The 24,148-nt window shown below is 40.6% G+C and overlaps 1 protein-coding gene across 4 annotated transcripts in view; it reads left to right on the top strand.

The window, feature by feature from the left end:
* vwa5b1 (von Willebrand factor A domain containing 5B1) overlaps window positions 1-24,148 on the top strand; it is a 166,077-nt gene that overhangs the window by 126,745 nt on the left and 15,184 nt on the right. For 2 of the 4 annotated variants that reach the window (XM_051930361.1, XM_028807677.2), the window contains exons 18-20: window positions 5,571-5,705; window positions 6,411-6,485; window positions 10,988-11,057. In XM_051930361.1, the coding sequence (XP_051786321.1) occupies window positions 5,571-5,705; window positions 6,411-6,485; window positions 10,988-11,057 (280 nt within the window). The remainder of the gene's footprint in view (window positions 1-5,570; window positions 5,706-6,410; window positions 6,486-10,987; window positions 11,058-24,148) is intronic. The other 2 variants (XM_051930362.1, XM_051930363.1) reach the window with 2 other exon arrangements.

The raw sequence follows: 24,148 nt of genomic DNA on the forward strand, positions 1-24,148 counted from the left end.
AACCCTCATCTCATTATTGTGAGGCTGCAGTGCCACCGTGCCACCCCATGTCTTGTCATCCTTTCTTCTCTGGAGATTTCCCCCTTAATTATATCAAAATACTGACAAATAATAATCAATGGAAATGGCACAGTTGCAAATGACACTGAATGTTAAAGTGCAACAAATTCAGTGTTATCCACTTGTGTACTTATTGGCAAATAATGGCTTAAAAAGCCTGAACATTAACACAAAAATATTAAATGCTTACATCCATCTATTCATCCATCCTCCTATCTTATTCATCCAGGACAGGGTTGCGGGGCAGCTGGATCTCAGCAAGCTTTGGGTGCAATGCAGGAACAACACCTGGACAGGGCACTAGTGCACTGCAGGATAAACACCAAGATTAAAACATAAGAACATTAGAACAATCGAGACGAGAACAGGCCATTCAGCCCAACAAAGCTCCCCAGTCTTATCCACTTAATTCTTCTAAAAAAACGTCAAGTTCAGTTTTGAAAGTCCCTAAAGTCTTACTATCTTACACACTACTTGGTAGCTTATATGTACTCTTAACAAGTTTCCAACTGTGTCCCCGTGTTCTTGATGAACTCATTTTAAAGTAACAGTCTCGATCCACTGGACTAATTCCTTTTGTAACTTTAAACACTTCAATCATGTCACCTCTTAATCTTCTTTTGCTTAAACTGAAAACTCTTGTTATCTTTCTTTATAATTCACCCCCTGTAGCCCTAGAATCAGCCTAGTCGCTCTTCTCTAGACCTTTTCTAGTGCTGCTATGTCCTTTTTGTAGCCTGGAGACCAAAACTCTACCCAGTACTCCAGATTAGGCCTCACCAGTGCGTTATAAAGCTTGAGCATAACCGCTACACATTGTGCTTTATAATGTAACATTCTGCTAGCCTTCTTCTCAAATTAATTCATCCCTGATAATAGAGAAAATCTTCTTTCATCCATTTTTCATTTAGCATTACCAGTTTGTAATTTCTGGAGTAACACAAGGAAACTGGGAAATAGCAGAATACTTAAATATTGAAGGAGTCCATAGACACCTTGATAAAAGTGTTTGTGTGTCTGTCTGTGTGTCTACCTGGTGCTATGTCTCTGACATTTCAAAAGATGGCGCATCACAAACATTTTAAGTAATAAAATGCATTGCATTTCATATTCCAACAGATGGTGCATGACAAACATTATTAGTAATGCAAATGTGTGTGATGTGCCTTTTGTTGGAATGACAAATGCAATGCACTTCATTACTACATGCATTACAAATTATATTCCAATAGATGGTACACTGCAAACATTAACTCTGAAGTCTATATTAATTATTTAGATTCATTTAACACAGCTAGTAAAAGAAGAATTTTATTTGGATGCCAACCTGTAGCCACAGATGTTGGTGAAAGGGTGGGTTGTTACTGCAGGACTGAACTTGAACATCTTTTTCAGAGGATAGGCTGTTGATTTTATAACCAGTAGAAGGAACTAAATTCTAAACCTGGACCTCCAAATACCAAATAGTCCACCTCACAAGGCTGGATACAAAAGGCAAATAAAAAAGGATTAGTAGGTGACTGTGAAAATAGAAATGTGTAAATTGCAAAGGAAGAGCAAAATTATTGTGAACACCCGTACACCTGCTCATAAATGCAAATATCATGTGGTAGCTGCACAATGCATATCAGGTCGGGAACTTCACTTTAATTTTCACACTAAAACCAGAATTAGGAAAAATGTGATCTCAGAGATTTCGACTGCATCACGATTTTTGGGCCAGACAGTCTGATTTGAGCATTTCCGTAATGGTTAATCTTCTGGAATTTTTCACACACAGCAGTCTCTAGAGTTTACTCAGAATGGTAACAAAAAACAAAAACATCCAGTGAGCAGCAGTTCTACAGACAAACATGCCTTGTTAGTGAGAGAGTGCAGAGAAGAATGGCCAGACTGGTTTGAGCTAAGAGAAAGGCTATGGAAACTGTGGTGAGCAGAACAGCATCTCAGGATGCTCAACACATCAAACCTGGAGGCGGATGAGCTACAACAACAGAAGATCACATTGGGATACCCTTCTGAAAGCTAAGAACTGAAAGCTGAGGCTGCAGTGGGCACAGGCTCACCAAAACTGGACAACTGAAGACTGCAAAATGTAGCCTGGAGTCATGAATCTTACGATTTCTGCTGAGGCACACAGATGATAAGGTCAGAATTTAGCACCTACTACAGAGTGAATCCCAGCCTGCCTTGTGTCAACAGTCCAGGCTGGCAGTAGTGGTGTAATGGGGTGGGGAATGATTTCTTGACACACTTTGGGCCTGTTAATACCAATCAATCATTTCTTGAATGCCACAGCCTATTTGAGTATTGTTGATGACCATGAGCATCCTTTCATGATCCAATTTACTCATCTTCTACTGTGTTGGCTACTTCCATCATGATAATGTACCATGTCACAAAGGAAAAGTCCTTCTAAACAGTGACGTGCAGTGAGGTTCATGGCTGGTCAGGCACTGACTCCTTCAGAGTCAGATTTACAAATAAATGAACCCAGAAGTGTAGCTTATTCAATATTTAGTTGGCAGCCAGGACATTGACTACTGGTTATGTTTAATATCTCATCAGCATTCTTTACACACATATATGACTAAGAAAGAACGTTACATTTATAGCGGCGACAGAGAGCAGAGAGAGCACATTTGCTCTGCACCCTACCATGTGTTCTAAATTTTCTGTTGCAATTACACCATTCATACTCGTTCACTACAAATGAAAGTATAGAGTGGTGTATAAATAAAACGGGATTTCAACTTTGACCTTGATTGAAATATTTAGTTGCTTTTAAAAGCTTTTAATTCTGATGCTTTAATCAATTTTAGTACAGACTGTTCAACAAAAGGATAACAAGAAAAACAAAAGAATATTTTATTTAAGGTCGAAATTAAGTTTTCAAATATTGGATTTTTTTTCTTAGTCTGATCCCATTTTGTATAAAATTAAAAAATATTTATGGTCTTACTTTTATTTGTAAATGAAGTCAATTTGCTATCCTTCTCCACGAAAATCTCCGGCTCTATCTTGTAAAAGTCCTTCTTATTTTCCTTTAGTTTTAAAAGTCTCTCCACCTCAATGGCGATTATCACCAAGAAGAACAGCAGCAACAAGCACCTGTTGGGCTCACATGCACCTCCATCAGTGCCGCACAGTACTGTCTGTCTCACCTTGTGCCTTTTCACTGTCTGATCAGCAAGACTAAATATGTCACACACATTCATTAACGATATTAGCCAGACTGCAAAAAGTCAGGAAAATCTCCGTCACTTTCTTGTAAAAGTCCACCTTATTTTCCTTTAGTTTTAAAAATGTTACTCTTCCATTTTGACAGTCAGTCGGAACAAAATATAAAATTAAACGGTGCAGTGCAGTTGACTTTCTGATATTGCTAACTTATTGGCACCCACAGCCTCTGCATCGAAGAACTGCAGCAAAGAGGCGGAGTGGTGGCTCTGAGGCTAAGGATCTGCGCTGGTATCCCGAAGGTTGCCGGTTCGAATCCCCGTCACTGCCAAAAGAGATCCTACTCTGCTGGGCCCTTGAGCAAGGCCCTTAACCTGTAATTGCTCCAGGGGGCGCTGTACAATGGCTGACCCTGCGCTCTGACCACAAGGGGTATGCGAAAAAAACTAACAAACACTGTTGTAAGTCGCTCTGGATAAGAGCGTCTGCTAAATGATGTAAATTTAAATGTAAATGTAAGAGCAACTGTTGGGCTCACATGTGCCCCCTTCAGGATGGCACGGTACTGTCTGCCTCACCTTGTGCCTTTTCTCTGTCTGATCAGCAAGACTAAATATGTCACACACACTCATTAAAGATATTAGCCGCACTGTGGAAAGTCATGGTGTATAATAAACGTGTCTGCAAAAATTATATTGGCGACATACAGAGAGACAACAACAGGCACGCGCCAATTTCATGCATCAACCCCGTGTGTGAGGGAGAGTAAAGTCTGAGGCAAGGCTCAGCTTGTTTCGTCGCTGCCACACCTCACATTTCTCCCCTGTATTTGAACAGGAAATGCCCCAAGTCTATTTGACTATAAGAATGATCAAAATTATTGGAACCATACAGAAAACAAATTTGTAGCAAAGACCAGTGGACAAATTTATTTTATGCTATCATTATTAGTTTTACTTTTCATGAACAGAGCCTCACCTGCCTCCCCTGACCGCATGTCCCTGCTTCCAAACTGTTTTCATGAACGTGACAGTGAGTTTAGTGCTCTTCAGTGGCCTTCCTAGTCACTGGGTCTGAGTCCAGTGAAACACTTTTAGGATGTGGCAGAAGAGGAGAGTTGCAGCATGACAGATCTGCAGAAATAGTGTGATGCAATCATGTCAGCGTGGATCACAATCTCAACAAAATTGTTTCCAACATCTATTTTGAGAACAAAGGAAGACCCTGGCCAGCATTAGTATAGGGGTCCTAAGAATTTGTTCAGTGAGTTTATATTTAAGCTTGACCAAATAAATATGTTTTTAGCCTGGATTTCAAAGTTGAAAGTAAGCTGAAAACCCACACACCTGCGAATGGGCTATTCCATAATTGGGGAGCTTTATATGAAAATGATTTAGTCTGTGACCTTTTTAATTCTAGGAACTATTACATTACCTCCTTGTTGTGATTGAAGAGGGCAAGCAGGATTGTAAAGGACTGAAAGGTTAAAAAGCATAATACAGCCCTTTTAAACCTGCTTAATCTAATTTAAGATCACGTGGGGCTGAGTCTATTCTGTCAGTGTTGGGTACAAGGCAGAAAACAACCCACATTAGGGCACCGGTGTATTACAGGTCCCACTTGTGCACACACCCAGACTCCCACAGGACCAAACTGGAATTAATTAATTAAACCAACACAAACGTTGTAGAGGAACACCAATCCACACACAGCTGGGCGGTACAGACTTCACATGGACAAGGACTTGGTGCAGGATTTAAACTCAGGATGCCACATTGATGGGGCAGCAGTCCTGGTTAAACACATGTTAATCTGATAACTTAAAAAAAAAATCTTTCAACTATCATTATAGTTGGTTTGCTTCCCACAAGTTTGGGGTGTGGGCGGATTTCAAAGTATATATCAGGAGAGTTTCCAGGGGGTGTTATTAACATCAACCACATTCACTCAGTACCCGGCTCCAAGGTCTCTCCGTGTCACTTCTGCATACAGCCTTTCCACTTACTGTTTAGCCAATGGGCTTGTGTCTAACTTTAGAATCCTTCTTCTGAGTTTAAAATTTAAACAGTCCATGCAGGTTAAGTTAATTGAGTCCTTTATATTTGCTCCGTGTTCATCTGATGGCGCCCTGTTTGTCTATTTCATGCCTTGCACCTAGTGCTGCTAGGGTAGCCTCTGACTCCAGTCTCCCTGAACTGGATTAACAAGTTTGAGAATGTGAGGTGCCATAGGTATGCACATATACATGTACACACATGAATTGAACTGCACAAATAATCTTTCTGCACACAGAGTGGAACAAAAAGAGGATTAATTTCTGAATTTTTCAGGTGATGGACTGAAGCCGAACAGCAGTAGAGGCTCCCTGTCTGGCAGCCGAAAGCACCGTGGGTACTCTGTGGGACTAGGGCGCTCCCAGTCTGGGTGCACATCAGATGGGACAGATGATGGCTTCTCTTCTCTGAGTAAGCTTGCTTCCAGCTTTGAAGAATTTCTCATTTTATTTACTTTTTACAGCCTTCCAAGCTGAAAGTAGCAGCCTAAGTGAAGACTACGCACAAAACGTATCCTATAAGGGAAGGTATACACGGAGCCATGCACAGAGACACAGTGTATTTAGTTTTCTGGTGCAATTTTAATTTACGCTAAAGGCATTAGCTGCCTGCTTTAAAATATTAGATCTGCAGCCCATCATCTACCATCCACAACATGCACTTGGCTTTGGCCCAAATGCTACACATGAGACATGATTATGGTGGCAGACTCTGCCAGTCTAAAAGGCGTGGGAAGTTAGTGTAGGAGTCTCCTGGGCGGCTGTGATTCGCATGAAATCAAACGCTTCTTACTTCTCAGCAGTTTGTGCTGTTTAACTGCTTAGAGTCCAGTTTGTACAATTTTTATGTAGGCAGAATTAACGGGACTCCAGAACTGATCTGATGTTTATACAGTAAATCTGTAAGTTCTCTAAGTGAATATTCCTTCTGAGCTATTTGGCTCTATACAGCAGAAGCTGGTCACCCTGACAGTTAATCAATGATGTATAGTTGCTGGAGTCTTCTGTAGTAGGCAAAATAATCCAACTAGAATCAAGTGTCATGTAAGATCCACATGGCATACACATGATCAGGAACTTATTTTTTTTTTCTTGTGCTGCTCTGTTTGCTTTATAGATGCTGAAGACAATAACCTTTCTCCATGTAGCACACCTTCCTCCTCGGGATGGGAGAGATGCAGCTTCCCAGAAGGTATCAGCCACTTTCTGTAGCTCTGTTTTCCCTTATCATTTTTCTTGCATTGGTATGTCTGTCACTTTGCATCATGGATCCAGTCCAGTACAGCATTTAGGCACAGAGTTGACAGTTGTTGGCTTCAGAATAATGTCAGCACAAAGCTTCTTGCCCTCTGTGGAGAACATGAAGCTGTCACAGTTTTGGTCCTGACTGGAGACACAAGGTACACCTGCTGCAAGGTCTTGTTTTTCACTGTAAAGTTGCTCAGGTATGTTTAGGGTGGTAAGCGGGGCTTTTCCTACTGGAGATGAAAAGCTCCATCTATGTGATGTTCTGTATGATTTCATGCAAACACATGAAAGGCTACACCTAAGAGACTTAGACCTGGCATATAGCTCCATGCTATACCAGGAAACCGCAAAACTGAGTCTCTGTCACATGAACAACCAATAAGAAACATTATACGGAAATGTGGCATTGGTGTAAACTCCAATACCTCTAAGTAGTTTCTTAAACTGGCACTGATACTCACGGTCCTTTAGATGCCAGTATTGGCATTAATAGAAACTCAAACACTAACACACTTCCTTAGTCACTGCTACTACTCTTGGTTCTGACATTGACACTTGCTGTATATTGACCCTGACATCAGTCATGGTGCTGGTGATGACCTGATATTAAAATCAGCAATGACTCTGACACCAAGGTTGCCTTAGACCCAAATATTAACACTGATATTGCCACTGGCATTGATGCTAATAGTAACTTTGCCCAACTAGTATACTAATTATTCTGGTACTGCCGTTAGCCCTGACCATGATTCTATCACTGTCACTATGCCCAGTACTGACTCTGGCACTGGTATTGACTCTGATGCCAAGAATACATCTCACCCAAATACTGATATTGATAATGCCACTGGCTTGGTCTCTGATAATGGAGAATACTTGGTAATACATTGGCAATGAACCGGGTGCTGACATTTGTCCCAAGTATGACTGTTGGACTGGCATGAATTCTAATAGTGACTAGTACTTCCTTTTGTCCATTTTGTGACATTGACATTGGTACTGATTGACATTGACAGTGGTGCTGATGTTGGCACTACTACAGTGCCTATAAAATACTCATCCCCTTAGAATTTTTCATATTTTATAATAATGCAATGTGGAAACACAATGAATTTAGTTTGTTTTTTTTCAAATTGATCAATAGAAAAAGACCCTTGGATGTCAAAGTGAAAACAGATCTCTGCAAAGTTGCCTAAATTAATTACAAATATAAAACAAAAAATAATTTATTACTTTAATATGACACCCTAAATCATCATTGGTGCTGCAAATTGGTTTTAGAAATCGTGTATTAGCTCAAAGGAGATTGCCGGTCTGTACTCGAGCAGTTTCAGGAGTATAAAGTGTGGTGGACGGCTGGGGAGTCTGGACAGCCGGGCCACCTGGAAGGACCAGGAGAGGGACAATACCTCCCCTGGGCCACGAGAGGGCAGCCACCCTGGTCTGCATCAGGGTCATGGGATCAGAGCTTAGAAGCTCAACCCTGTTGGGACCCGTGGCCACCGCCAGGGGGCTCCCAGAGGATTGTGGAGCACTGGATTGCAGCACTTCCGCCACTCTAGGAAGTGCAGCTGGAAGATCATTGCAAAGCACCTGGAGCACATCCGGGGCATTATAAAAGTGGCCGCTTCACCCCATTAGTCGAGCCGGAGTCAGGAGGAAGAAAACAGAGCTTATGAGAGGAGGAGTGAGGGCGACGGAAGAGTAGAAGAAGGAAAAAGAAAGGGACAGAGTGGTTGCTAGAAGGGCATAGTGAGGTGCTGTGTATTCTGAAGAAAATATTAAACATGTGTGTTTATGGACATCTGGTGTCTGTCTCTCTGTGTCCAGGGCTGAACCTTCACAACAGTTATGTCCATAAGTATTTGGACAGTGACACAATTTTCATAATTTTGGCTCTGTACACTATCACAATGAATTTGAAATGAAGAAATAATTACATGATTGAAGTGTAGGCTTTCAGCATTAATTCAAAGGGTTTTACACAAATATTGTATGAACTGTTTAGGAATGATAGACATTTTTATAAAGGGTCCCCCATTTTAAGTGGCTCAAAAGTATTTGGACATTTGACTGACAAACTGTTCCATAGCCAAGTGTGAGCAAGTTCCTCATTATTTCATGAACTATTAAGCAAGTAGAAGGTCTGAAGTTGAATCCAAGTGTGGAATTTGCGCTTGGAAGCTCTCAATGTGAACTCTCAATATGAGATCCAAAGAGCTGTCCATGCAAGCAATAAACAGTCCATCATTAGGCAGAGACAAAACGATCCGAGAGTTAGCAGAAACACCAGGAGTGGTCAACTCAACCATTTGGTACATTCTTAAAGAAAAGGAACACATTGGTGAGCTCAGCAACACCAGGAGGCCTGGACAACCATAGAAGACAACTGTGCTGGATGATTGCAGAATTCTGTCCTTGGTGGAGATAAAGCAATTCACAGCATTTAGACAAACTAAAAACACTCTCTGGGAGATAGACCTATCATGGCCAAAGTCTACAATCAAGACAAGACTTCATGAAAGTAAAGACAGAGGATTTACCACAAGGTGCAAACCACACCTCAAGCATAGGAAGGACAGATTAGACTTGCCAGAAAACATTAAAAAAAAGACAATTTTTGCAACAGTTTTGACAAAGGAAACTAAGATCAATATATGCTAGAATGATGGGAAGAGTAGAGTATGGAGAAGAGAAGAAATGGCTCATGATCTGATGAATACCACCTTATCTGCGAAACATGGTGGAGGCAGTGTTATGGCATTGGCATGCGTGAATACCAGTGGAAGTCACTGGTGTTTATTTTTGGTGACTGATGACCAAAGTTGCCGAATGATTTTTGAAGTGTACAGGGCTATACTGTCAGACAAATGTTGCAAAACAGATAGGACGAAGCTTCAGACTACAGATGGACAATGAGCCAAAACATACTGTGACAGCAAACTAACTGCTTTCAACTCAAAGAAGTGGAATATTCTTCAATGACTGAGTCAATCAAATGGCCTCAGCCCAATTGGACATGAATTTCACTTGCTGAAGACACTACTGAAGGAAGAAAGCCCATCAAACAAACAGCACATAAAGGCAGCTGCAGTAAAGGCCTGGCAAAGCATCACTAGGGTGGAAACCCAGCATTTGGAGATGGTCATGGGCTCTAGACTTCAGGTAGTCATTGACTTTAAAGGATTTTCACCCAGGTATTTAAAAATCATCATTATATTCATGATAGTTTGTCCAAATACTTTTGAGCCCCTGAAAATGAGGGATCTCACATGTATAAAAATGGCTGTCTTTCCTAAATGTTTTTGTTTAAACACCTTAAATTAAAATTTCAAGTATACACTTTAAACACATCTTGTTTCATTTCAAATCCATTACGGTGGTGCACAGAGCCAATATTCTTAAAATTGTATCACAGTCTAAATAAATACTTAAGGAAATGATTGTAAATGCTCCTGTGTGTGGAACGTCCACCGGCCTCCTCCATGCAGATTTACAGCTGTGCCATCTCTTTCTGTTTCTTAATGACTGATTTCACTGGACTCCAAGGGGTATTCAGTGACTTGCATATTCCCGTGTCTCCATCCCCTGTCTTGTGCTCTTAAATCACCTAGTATCTTGGAGTGTTCTTTTTGTCTTCATTGTGTAGGATAGGCCACCATACTTACTTGGTGGAGCTTCCAGATGAGGTGCAGTTATACTGCAATCCTTTGAAATCCCAGATGGATGGTCCCCATTAAATCAATTATGTGACTTCTAAAGCCAATTGGCTCCACCAGTGATAATTTAGCTGTGTTATATTAAAGAAGGGTGATTGTTTATATGATTAATTATTTTGTGTTTTATATTTGTAATTAAATAAGACCACTGTGCACAGATCTGTTTTCACTTTGACATTAAAGAGGCTTTTCCTATTAATCACTGCCAAAAAAGCCAAATCCAATCCAAAATACCTTCATAGGCACAGTATAGTGAAAATAATCTTGGTCCTGACATTAGCAGTGACAATGATTCTAGCATCTTCTCTAATCCTGACACTGGCATTCCCACTGACACTAAAACTACTTCTGGCACATGTACTGGCACTGACAGCAGTGCTGGCATTTACTGTAACACTAATGGTGGCACTAACTGAGCATCCATTCCTGCTATTTCACACTTCCTACATTTCCAAAATTCTCCCCAGGAGGGTCCAAATCACAAGATTATCCATCTTGTCGTAGAAGTCTGCCGCATATGTCAGAAAGAGAAGAACTATGAAATACAAAAATCAATGTCAAAGCTTTCCATTACCATTAAGCGTCTTTGTTACTATAACTCAGGAACTGTCGTTTTACATAATAAAAAATACAAGCATAGATCCTATCAGTATCTCATATTAAATACAATATTGTTGATTGATATTGAAAGCAGGACTAATAGTGCAATTGGCTTTTGTGGTTGCAGGTCCTCTGAGAAGCCCCTCTGTTTCATCGGTGCACTCCCAGAAATCGATGGAAAGCCTCTTTTCAGCCAGGTAATCTGCCAACTGTCTTATGTTTGGTATAATGAGTGATAGCATAAGATACTTAACTTTTTTACATTGTTTCAAACTGATCAAAATCCCAAAGTCTGAAGGTTGAGAATGGCTTTTCAACTACACTGAGTGAGGCCAAAACTGTTACTGTCAGCAGACTTTCTGCAGAAGACAACCAGTAAGCATTATGTCCACTGCTTCCATTCTTACCATTCATGGAAACATTTTAAATTTTGATGAAAAAATAATATGAGATGAAGAACGAGGAGCTTCAGGTGCGTCTTTACAGTAGGTGGCAACAGACTTTTGTTGTGACACAAGTTTACTCTCTACGTGTGTCTTTACTGTGCTCTCCAAGTTGTTTTGGGTGCTCCACCCATGACAACGCGTAGAAATCAAAGCAGGAGACACAGTGTTTTGTGAAAATTTTCACAATCTGCTGCTAAGAGATACAATTCAAAATGCATCAATATAAGAAGTAAACATAAACATCATCCTAATTTTCAACACAGAGAACAACAGAAATATTGCACCACAAAAATATTTACTGTAAAAAAATACTAAAACTATCAACTGCGTAAGTCTACCACCCCTTTTGGGACAGAGCTTCAAAACACCTCTTTTTGTCATGGCTTCATTATATACTGCTCAAAAAAATTAAAGGAGTACTTTTGAATCAGAGTGTAGCATCAAGTAAATGAAACCTCTGGGCTATTGATCTGGTCAGTTAAGTAGCAGAGGGGGATGTTAATCAGTTTCAGCTGCTTTGGTGTTAATGAAATTAACAACAGGTGCTCTAGAGGGGCAACAATGAGATGACCCCCAAAACAGGAATGGTTTAGGAGGCGGAGGCCACTGACATTTTTCCCTCCTCATCTGTTTTTTCACTAGTTTTTCATTTGGCTAAGGTCAGTGTCACTACTGGTAGCATGAGGCGATACTGGGACCCTACAGAGGTTGCACAGGTAGTCCAACTTCTCCAGGATGGCTGATCAATACGTACCATTGCCAGGAGTTTTGCTGTGTCTCCCAGCACAATCTCAAGGGCATGGTGGAGATTCCAGGAGACAGGCAGTTACTCTAGGAGAGCTGGACAGGGCCGTAGAAGGTCCTTAACCCTTCAGCAGGACCAGTATCTGCTCCTTTGGCCAAGGAGGAACAGGATGAGCACTGTCAGAGCCCTACAAAATGACCTCCAGCAGGCCACTGGTGTGAATGTCTCTGACCAAACAATCAGAAACAGACTTCATGAGGGTGGCCTCAGGGCCCGACATCCTCTAGTGGGCCCTGTGCTCACTGCACGGCACCGTGGAGCTCGATTGGCATTTGCCATAGAATACCAGAATTGGCAGGTCCACCACTGGCGCCCTGTGCTTTTCACAGATGAGAGCAGGTTCACCCTGAGTACATGTGACAGACGAAAAAGGGTCTGGAGAAGCAGTGGAGAATGTTATGCTGCCTGTAACATCGTTCAGAATGACCGTTTGGTGGTGGGTCAGTGATGGTCTGGGGAGGCATATATTTGGAGGGACGCACAGACCTCTACAGGCTAGACAACGGCACCTTGACTGCCATTAGGTATCAGGATGAAATCCTTGGACCCATCGGCAGACCCTATTCTGGTGCAGTGGGTCCTGGGTTCCTCCTGGTGCACGACAATGCCCGGCCTCATGTGGTGAGATTATGTAAGCAGTTCCATGGAGGATGAAGGAGTTGATACCATCGACTGGCCCCCACACTCACTCGCCTGACCTAAATCCGATAAAACACCTCTGGGTGTGACATTATGTTTCGGTCCATTTGACGCCACCAGGTTGCACCTCAGACTGTCCAGGAGTTCAGTGATGCCCTGGTCCAGATCTGGGAGGTGATCCCCCTGGACACCAACGTTATCAGGCATGCATACAAGCAGATGGGGGCCATACAAACTACTGAGTACAATTTGGAATTGCTGCAATGAAATTTCGGCACAATGGACTCGCCTGCCACATCATTTCTTCACTTTGATTTCCGGGGTGTCTTTGAATTCAGCCCCTCTGTAGGTTGATAATTTTAATTTCCATCAAATGATGTGGCATTTTGTTCCTAACACATTACCCAGTCCATATCAATAGAGGTTTCCAGCGGGACTTTTTTCCCACTGCGGTGGGCTGGCGCCCTGCCTGGGCTTTGTTTCCTGCCTTGCGCCCTGTGTTGGCTAGGATTGGCTCCAGCAGACCCCTGTGACCCTGTAGTTAGGAAATTGCGGGTTGGATAATGGATGGATCGATGGATTTTTTTCCCATTAAGATCTGATGTGATTTCAAAGTGTTCCTTTATTTTTTGTGAGCAGTTTATTTTCAATTTTTCCTGAACATAATACATTTTCTTTCTTTTTTGGATGTCACCACTTTACAATCCGATTGTGAGAGGCTAACCGGGAGTTACCAGGAGCGTGTCTGTGACGGAAAACGTTACAGTTGAAAAGCCAGTCTCACATAGGTATTCACTGTCTAGGTGTGTGGACAACTTAAGAGCTCTTTGGGCAATGTCTTTAGTGTGAATTTTCTGGCTTGTGAATCTTCTTTGTTTTTCCTCCTTTGAGTTTCGACAAACCTTCTGGCTAAGCAAAAAAGATTGGTTTATGTTTTGGCTTTGACCCTCTGCTTTGTCTAACAACATTTTATTTCTTTGTCCTTACATTTACTTTCGGTCTGCTCATCTTGCCAATGGCAGAACACTTAATAGTTATAACTGCCTTTAGTCAATTTTGATAGATGTCTGCTAACTTTGTCCAATAGGTGGTGCACATTATGTTCTTGTTCTTCTCATCCAAATCTTTTTCTTTGTTGGGTTTTAAATGGGTCCCTCAGTCACATTCAATGAGATGCTCCGCTGTTGCTTTTGTTTTGGGGTACCGAATCATTGCTCTGTTGAAATGTCAGTTCTCTTTCAAGTCTTAGGTCTTGTGTGGACTACCTGGCAGCATCCATTATATCTGCTGAGGATTTCACTCAGGGTGTCAACCAACCCTGAAACCCCCCTCTTGCTACCCTCCCCACCAGTTACACATCCACCATAAAACGTCAGCAGCTTAGAACGGTATTATTCTCCTTTCCATCAAAGTGGTATCCATCTTACCTTCAACTTTTACATTGTCCTGGTCTCTATTGCTTAAAAGTATTCGGAAAGCATAATATGTCCTGCGTGCCAACATGTAGAGATGGATCTAACTGGATGATATTTGGATATTGCCAAGCTAATCACTTTACATTTAGATCAATGAGTTCCTCCGTTTGTTTCTTTGAAAATGCTATTTGGCAGATCATGACTTTTGTTAAGTATTTTCTTTATTACCATTATTCCACAGAAGTCATATTTGTAGAGTAATTGTGTCTACATTTTCTCCAGCTTCTGAAATTCTTTACATTGTAACAGACTATGGCACAAGAAAACTTTAGGTAATCGCTTGGGGTGAGTCGTGATCTGGATCAAATGCTGAAAAAGCGTTAACCTAGGGCATCTTGGGGGGGGGGGGGGGGGGGGGGGGTCACCTCGGTCAATCACCACACTAGAATAGCCACGAACCACAATAATCTTTGCCCTCTCAGTGACCTTAGTTGGCAGCTTCCATAACACATACCTATTGATTGCGGATGAGTGGCCTGATTGAGGAAGTGTCTCTGTTTTTTCAGCCTGTTTCCATTTCATCATAATGGTACATCAAAATCATTAAAATTTCCAAATAGCCTCTTTCCCTGATCTCTGTCTTTCAATAAATTTGTTTACTGGCCTTTACTTCACCTTCAGTTGATAAAAGAGAAGCACATTCATTTCAGTGAACTACATGGATTCTTGTGTGTTAGTCCTCATATGCCATTTTAAGTAGTGGCAAAATGCAGAACTCCTGGGTCCCCCACGATAACGGAGGAAAAAAGTCGTTCCAATAGAACCCCGATTTGACCTTTCCATATTTAGCATTTTCACACATTTAATGATTTTTGGATGTTGTAGTTAGCATTAATCCCCAAGGGGAAATTCACATACTCCAGCAGCAGCATACTGATAAAAAACAATATTAATTAAAGAGCGATAAAAACGCAGTGCAAGTTAAAAAAAAAAAAAAGAAAAAAAGCTAGGTGGAGAGAGTGAGGCAGGTATAACAGACAATAATCTTGTATAATGTTAACGTTTAACCCCGGGGTGGAATTGAAAAGTCGAATAGTATGGGGGAGGAACGATCCCCTCAGTCTGTCAGTGGAGCAGGACAGTGACAGCAGTCTTTCACTGTAGCTGCACCTCTGCCTGGAGATGACACTGTTTAGTGGATGCAGTGGATTCCCCATTATTGACAGGAGCCTGCTGAGCGCCCGTTGCTCCGCCACAGATGTCAAACTCTCCAGCTCCGTGCCTACAATAGAGCCTGCCTTCCTCACCAGTTTGTCCAGGCGTGAAGCGTCCTTCTTCTTTATGCTGCCTCCCCAACACACCACCGCGTAGAAGAGGGCGCTCGCCACAACCGTCTGATAGAACATCTGCAGCATCTTATTGCAGATGTTGAAGGACGTCAGCCTTCTAAGGAAGTATAGTCGGCTCTCTCCTCTCTTGCACAGAGCATCAGTATTGGCAGTCCAGTCTAATTTATCATCCAGCTGCACTCCCAGGTATTTATAGGTCTGCACCATCTGCACACAGTCACCTCTGATGATCACAGGGTCTGGGAGGGGCCTGGTCCTCCTAAAATCCACCACCAGCTCCTTGGTTTTGCTGGTGTTCAGGTGTAGGTGGTTTGAGTCGCACCATTTAACAAAGTCCTTGATTAGCTTCCTATACTCCTCCTCCTGCCCATTCCTGATGCAGCCCACGATAGCAGTGTCGTCAGCGAACTTTGCATGTGGCAGGACTCCGAGTTGTATTGGAAGTCTGATGTATATAGGCTGAACAGGACCAGAGAAAGTACAGTCCCCTGCGGAGCTCCTGTGTTGCTGACCACAATGTCAGACGTGCAGTTCCTGAGACGCACATACATAAAGTATCTATCTATCTATCTATCTATCTATCTATCTATCTATCTATCTATCTATCTATCTATCTATCTATCTATCTATCTATCTATCTATCTATCTATCTATCTATCTATCTATCTATCTATCTATCTATCTATCTATCTATCTATCTATCTATCTATCTATCTATCTATCTATCTATCTATCTATCTATCTATCTATCTGAGGTCTGTCTGCAAGATAGTCCACGATCCAAGCCACCAGGAATGAATCTACTCCCATCTCTGTCAGCTTGTCACTAAGGAGCCAAGGTTGGATGGTGTTGAAGGTGCTAGAGAAGTCCAGAAACATAATTCTTACAGCACCACTGCCTCTGTCCAAGTGGGAGAGGGATCGGTGTAGAATATAAATAATGATGGCATCCTCCACTCCCACCTTCTCCTGGTATGCTTACTGCAGAGAGTTGAGGGCGTGGTGGACCTGTGGCCTCAGATGGTGAAGCAGCAGCCACTCCATGGTCTTCATCACATGTGACATCAGAGCGACAGGCCGGAAGTCATTCAGCTCACCAGGACGTGATACCTTTGGGACTGGGGTGATACAAGATGTTTTCCAAAGCCTTGGGACTCTCCCCTGTTCCAGGCTCAGGTTGAAGATGCGCTGTAGAGGACTCCCCAGCTCCAATGCACAGGCCTTCAGCAGTCGTGGCGATACTCCGTCTGGACCCACTGCTTTGCTGGCACAAAGTCTCTCAGTGTGTGAATTTGTAAGCTTGTGATAGCAGATGAAAGATCAGAGCTGTTGGTTTGAGCGTATTTTTTACTGCTGGTGTTCTGTGCATAGAAACAAGTGGCCCAAAGGACCAGAGTCAGGCCTGGTCAGAGTGAGGTGGACGGTTTGGATGCATAACAGTTATTATGAGAACAGGTTAAGTACTTTCTGAAAAGTTTTGATTCCATGATGTTTTTTGCTAACTATAGTTCTCTTAAAATATCACGCTTGTCATATACGAATGAATAAATGGAAATGGATCTGCAGTGTGAATGTAGCTTTTTTTGTTTCAAATATCAAACACAAAGTTGTGGTTTATAACAAAGGCACAGTTACAGTTACAACAAAATAATTCAACAAATGAAATAGACTACATCAGGACACTTCAATCTGTCCATAAGGAATTATCTGTGGAGCATCTCATACTCTTACCGAAGATGGAATCTTCTTTGCAATAACAAAACAATGTACTTTACAGTCCAAACAAGACTACAGTACAATATTAAATCTAAAGGATAAATTTGGTATTTTTTAAGTCAAAGATATTTCTTCACAATTATGGTACGTTAATTTGCCACATAAAACTACATTGTAAAGAGAAGTGTTTTTTTGTAAATTTTAAGCATACCTTGTCTGTTCTTGCAGCTTAGAATGGGGCTAAAGAGTAAACATAGGTGAATGAAAAAAAGCTTTAAAACTTACAGATGATGTCAATTTTTCAAGCTAAAATGTGATCAAGTATTGGTCTGTATCTTGAAATTACACACATATTACAAAACAGCATATCCATGCTGTGTTAAGAAGGTAAAAACACAAAGCCAACCATTGCTGTGAAATTCAGCCACTTTAATGGGTGACCGGCTTCCCTGTTCATCTTCCTCTGCATCGATTCACCTCGGAAAGTTCTCTCCAGGCACCCATTGTTAACATTATTGACTGCTGATGCCCAGATGAGAATAGATGTCTCTGTTCTGTAGACAACCAGGCAATAATAACTGAAAAAGTTACACTTACAAGCTCTTTTATTCTGTCACTGTAAGGGAGGTGATTTCTTTATGCAAAGATTGCCTACTGCTGCTAGATTGATTAAACATGTATGTGCTTCAGTTTGGGAGAATATCGAGCAGGCATGTAGTATGTAGAAATAAACAGACTGTCAGCCATTCAACCATCCATTCATCCATCTTCCTGCCCCGCTTATTCTGAGCAGGGTCATGAGGTAGCTGGAGCTTACCCCAGCAAGTATTGGGCACAAGGCAGGAACAATGCCTGGATGGGGTGCCAGTCAATCACAGGGTGAGGACACACACGCACACACACACACACACACACAGGCTTTAGCAAATTTTGTCTCATTTTGGATTGTATTTAGACATGTTGCATTTACAAAAGACACTTTTCCCTTTTACTTTTATTTATTTTATTTTCTGGACCCTTTTATGAGAAATGTATTGCCCTGCCCTTAAGGTACAATCTTCCTTAATTTCATTCTACAAATTCTTAAGAAACTCCCAAACCCAAATACCTGTTTTTAGTAAATTTCGCTATTGCAAGCTCACACACGGACGGCACGGTGGCGCAGTGGTAGTGCTGCTGCCTCGCAGTAAGGAGACCTGGTTTCGCTTCTCAGGTCATCCCTGCTTGAATTTTGCATGTTCTCCCCATGTCTCTGGGTGCTCCGGTTTCTCCCCAAAGACATGACGGTTAGTCGCATTGGCGATCCTAAATTGTTCCTAGTGTTTGCTTGGTGTGTAGGTGTGCCTGCGGTGGGCTGGCGCTCTGCCCGGGGTTTGTTCCTGCCTTGCACCCTGTGTTGGCTGGGATTGGCTCCAGCAGACCCCCGTGTTAGGATATAGCGGGTTGGAGAATGACTGACTGACAAACTCACACGAAATGTAACATATTCAGAAGGAAACTCAGCTGTTTTGCTTCTCATTACCTGTTGTGATGTTGTATTTCAGATTTTCTTATTTGGATGAGGCTTTCATCCAAAGTGACTTGTGACATTTATGATACATTTGGCTTTCCAGTTGGAGCACAGGCAGTGACTTAAGTCACTGGTGGGATTTGAATCCATAACCTCAGGGTTTGAGGGCTAAAGCCTTAACCACTACACCACACTGCCTGACTTTTGACATAATCAATAAAGCAAGATTCAGGCCGCTAGACAGGGACGGCGTGATGTACTTGACCATACATGCTCTTTATTTTACTGAGTACACCATATGTGACAATAAATCTGAGACCAACTGATGGAAGTACATTGTTTATCAGTGTATAGTCTTACATGTTTGAAAAAGCTAACAATCTTGTCCACCTGCATATTGTCATTAGGTTCATAGTACCGATCAACAATCAGCGTTAAGTACTTTTTGAAGTTTAAGAAAAAAAAGAGGAAAAGAAAAATTGAAACAGTAAACACTGCAGTCTAACTAAGAAAGCCAAGCCACAGTTGAATAGAGTGAAGCACCATTTTTTTATAACTAATGGAGATGCAGTTTTTCAGAATGTGATAAGGAGAGACCATGACTGTGCTTTTGAGTGAGTAAAAGTAATTAGTAACTTTTGCTTTCTGCTGTTGGTAGACATTTCTTCAAACTCACCATACTGCATACTGAGGCAGTGCTGGATTTTGGCTTTGATGCTAATGGAGAGTCAAGATTTTTAGCAGTTTTTAGCTTTGAATGAATTGACTTTAAATCACCTTTGTAATATTACAGAATGCCGCTTTATTACAGAGTTCTGCTGCAATCTCTTTCACACCCACACCACCACTGCTGATTACTTATTTAATTTAAAAGAATACACTTCCCTGTAAAATTTTGTTTTGAAATGACCATCAACAAAATAAAAGTCACTAGGAAAAGCAGGAATTGATCAATGGCCGAAATATTTTACTCATCAACAATTATATGTAGCATGTTCAGTATTAAGAAGCTCAAATGAACTAATAATATAATGTACTGTATAATATTAGTTAATTACATAGTACTTCTGATACATGCGATTGACCAACGGCACTATAAATGCGACCCATTGCCTTAGAAACATATACTGGCTGAAACTGGGCAACATAACCAGTAATGATAATCAGAATCCAACCGTCTTCCTAACTCGCATATCCAGGGCATGGGCACATGGCAGTTGGTGCCAGCGCAAGGCAGGAACAAACCCTGGACAGGGTGCTAGTCCATCACTGGGTGAACACACACACACACGCACACACACATGCACACGCACACACACACATGACATTTTAGCAGCATCAATTCACTATTACATTATTTGAGTGCACATTTGTCCGTTGTTACAAGCCATGGCAGAACATAACTTCTGAACAAAAGTATTGCAGAATCAAAATTAGGATAATAAGAAGAATGTAGGTTTGCACCAGGGGCTTGTTGTGTTTTTAATAACCCCACCCACAACCGTGGCTGTGAGGAGACAAGTGAACAGAAAATGCATTTTTACCTCAAGAAAATTAGCACCAAGAGTCTGTGATCAAATAATTATTTTTAGTTTTCTTTCGTTTCCACAAAAATGCCTCATAAATGTGAATGGCATGTTTCCCTAAATTAAAATCTTTACTGCTTCAAAGTGGATGCATTCGGTAAGTTTAATGGCTTTTTAATATACTTATGGACTTGTGTACCTTTAAGCCTCACTGAAAGCTCCAAGAACAGGCAAGGTATTTTTAAAATTTACTAAAAAAACAACCCATCACCTGAGAATGTAATCTTATATGACAATTTAATATATACCATGATTGTGAAGAAATACCAAACTCATTCTTTAACACTCAAACTGTACAATGTAAGGAATAAAGTTCTGCACCGCAGGCACCAGGGATTCAAGCAAGTATACTCAACAGATTTTTAAAAGCAAATTTCTGAAGGAGCCATACAAATCTACAAGACATTTAATGTAAAACTACATTTGTTAGTCAGTCAACAGGTGAGATCATTGCTAGCCGTCTCTCCAACGCTGGGTCATGACAGAAGTGCATATGGTCTCTCATGCCATCTATGGGTGAGCTTTATCTGCATGGGACAGCACAGTCTGCTTTATACAAAATTTCAAGTTCAGCTTTGAATTTTTCTTATTAAGTACACTTCCACTTACTAGTCCAGCGCTCTACATAACAATTTCAAATATAGTATGACATAAAATCCAACATATAATGCAAAATATTAAACCTTTTTAAGCAAAACAATTATTCAAAAACTGGAAATATATTGATATGTACATGTACATATATACAGAGTGGGTTTAAATAAAACACACAACTGTATTTATCAATGGCGCCTGATGACCCCGACTCTCTTGGTTCACCAACCCAATGTCTTACTTGTGTTTCTGGATGAATGAGTAGTAATTTTCTCAAACTAATTAAGGAGAAAACAGAAATTTTAGTGATTGGCAAAAATGGATTTAATAAGTGTGATAGAAGTAAACTTGATCCATTAGGCTTATAAGTCAAGACAGAGGTAAAGAATTTAGGGGTAATTATTGACTCTGACCTAAATTTTAAATCACATATTAATCAGATTACTAGGACAGCATTTTTTCACTTAAGGAATATAGCAAAAGTAAGATCCCTTATAACTGAAAAAATTAGTTTGTGGTTTTGCTTTTATTCGACTAGACTACTGTAACGCACTCCTCTCAGGACTACCTAAGCAAGACATCAATCGATTGCAACGAGTGCAACATGCAGCTACTAGAATATTAACTAGGAAAAGAAAATCCGAGCACATATCTCCAGTTCTGATGTCACTACACTGGTTACCTGTGTCATTCAGAACTGACTTTAAAATACTGCTAATGGCTTACAAAGCCTTAAATAATCCTGCTCCGTCCTATATTTCGGAATGCCTCTCACCTTACACTCCAAATCGTAACCTTAGGTCTTCAAATGAGTGTCTGCTTATATTTCCAAGAACTAAACTTAAAAGAAGTGGTGAGGCAGCCTTCTGCTGCTAGGCACCTAAAATCTGGAATAGTTTACCGATAGAAATTTGCCAGGCTAATATGGTGGAACACTTTAAAAAACTGATAAAACCCCATTATTTTAACATGACTTTCTCATAGCTTCATTTTAGTTTAATCCTGATATTCTGTTTATGCATTTAATTATCATTATCATTCCTGGTGGCTCCAATATCTGTACTAACCCCTACTTTCTCTGCTGTTCTTTTTCTGGTTTTCTGTGGTGGCAATCTGCGCCACCACCACCACCTGATCAGAGCACCGTGATGTCCCTACATTGATAAATTGAAGGCCAGAGGACAGATTGAGATCATTTGTGTTATGTAGAATGCCTAGAGGGGGCTGGGTGGTCTCGTGGCCTCAGAACCCCTGCAGATTTTGTTTTTTCTCCAGCCCTCTGGAGAATGTTTTTGTTTTTTTCTGTCCTCCCTGGCCATTGGACCTTACTTTATTCTTTGTTAACTAGTATTGCCTAATTTTATTTTTATATTTTTTCTTTTTTCTTTCTTCATCTTGTAAAACACTTTGAGCTACATCATTTGTATGAAAACGTGCTATAGAAATAAATGTTGTAAATCCAAATACTTAAAATGGCAGGTCAGCCACTTTATAAAAATAATCAATCCATTGGCAAAAGAAGATAATTTAATTTGGATAGAATTCTTCTGGAAACTGGTCTACCATATGATACAGTATATGATGTGTCCACTACAAGATACCAATCCAGACACCACCACGAATACCCAATGTCATGAATCACAGTCTGAAATTGATCGCATTTCATATTTTTGTGTTAATGGCAGTTTTATTGTTGGTTATATTTTTGTGGTTGGCTTTTGTGATATCACCATGCTTGGTTTTCATGGCAGTAGCCATATTGCATACTGTTAATAGGCCTGTTGCCAGTCATGTAATATTCAAGTCATGTGATGTATTATATCTTCATGGTTAACCTATGTAAAATGGAGGGAGAGCAGGCTTAATTTTCTAAGCCAGGAGTCAGGAGCTTGCCTGTACTTTTCTCGCTTTGATTATTGTTCTCATGTATTGGGTTTGGTGATTGGCATTCTGATGGCTCTTTGGTAATTTGACTTTTGTTATGTCCCTGACCACGTCTCAGCCCTCACCCTCATGAATTATCCTGGTCTTTATTCTTTCTTCAGTGCCTTTTCGCACAGTGTTCTGTTTACAAATTTGGAGCATACAGAAGACAAAGCTGCACATAGTTAAAAAGGAATATAAAACAGCAATATAAAACCAACCTCAGCAGTAACATCAACAAGATTATACGATATTAAAATATGGGTCTTCAGTCTTGATTTTAAATGAAGAGATTGATGGGCTTCTTTAATATTGGTGGGTAGATCATTGTTGAATTTGGGTGTCATCTAACTGAAGGCCTAACAACAACAACAAAAACATTTATTTATATAGTACATTTTCATACATACAATGTAGCTCAAAGTGCTTTACAAAATGAAATAAAAGGAAGTTAGTATAAAACATAAACAAGATTAGGCAAAAATATTATACAGTATGTAACAAAGAAAAAGGTGCGGTCTGGTGGTCTGGAGGACAAAAAAAAAAAAAAAAAAAAAAACTCCAGTTAGGTTGGAGAAGAAAAAAAAAAAATCTGCTGGAGTTCCAAGGCCAAACGACCACCCAGCCGCCACTGAGATTCAACCTAACATACTGTAGATGTTCTAAATCAGTCCTCATGGTTTTCAGGCTTCATGTGGAAGAATTTGATGATGATAGCCATGTGGACATCTGGGACACTCGCCATGCAATACATAAAAGCAGAGGCAGCATGGTACCTTGATCAGGTGCACATCACCTCCATAGAAGAACCAGAAGAGACAGCAGATAAAAGTAGAGATTAGTATGAAATTGCAGAACCCAGAGGAAAATGATAATTCAATGCCCATATACTGTAGACTAATAGGAATACAACTATAAAGTAGCGATGAAAAAGACATTTCAAAATAATGAGTTTTTAGCAGTTTTTTAAAATTGCTTTACAGTATTAGCTGGCAAATTTCTGTTTGTAACGCATTCTAAATTTAGGTACCTAACAGCAAAAGGCCGCCTCACCACTTCTTTTCAGATTGATTCTTCGAATTTTAAGCAGACCTTCACTTGAAGATCTGAGGTAACAACTTGAAGTGTAAGGGGACAGACATTACAAAATATAGCACAGGGTGAGATTATTTAAGGCTTGGTAAGCCATCAGTAGTAATTAAAGTAAATTATAAATGACATGGGTAACCAATATAACAATGCTAAAAATGGTGTGATGTGCTCAGATTGTCTTTTCCTAGTTAAGATTCTTGTTGCTTCATTCTG

This window comes from Erpetoichthys calabaricus, chromosome 8, assembly GCF_900747795.2.
Source record: "Erpetoichthys calabaricus chromosome 8, fErpCal1.3, whole genome shotgun sequence".
Lineage (NCBI taxonomy): Eukaryota > Metazoa > Chordata > Cladistia > Polypteriformes > Polypteridae > Erpetoichthys > Erpetoichthys calabaricus.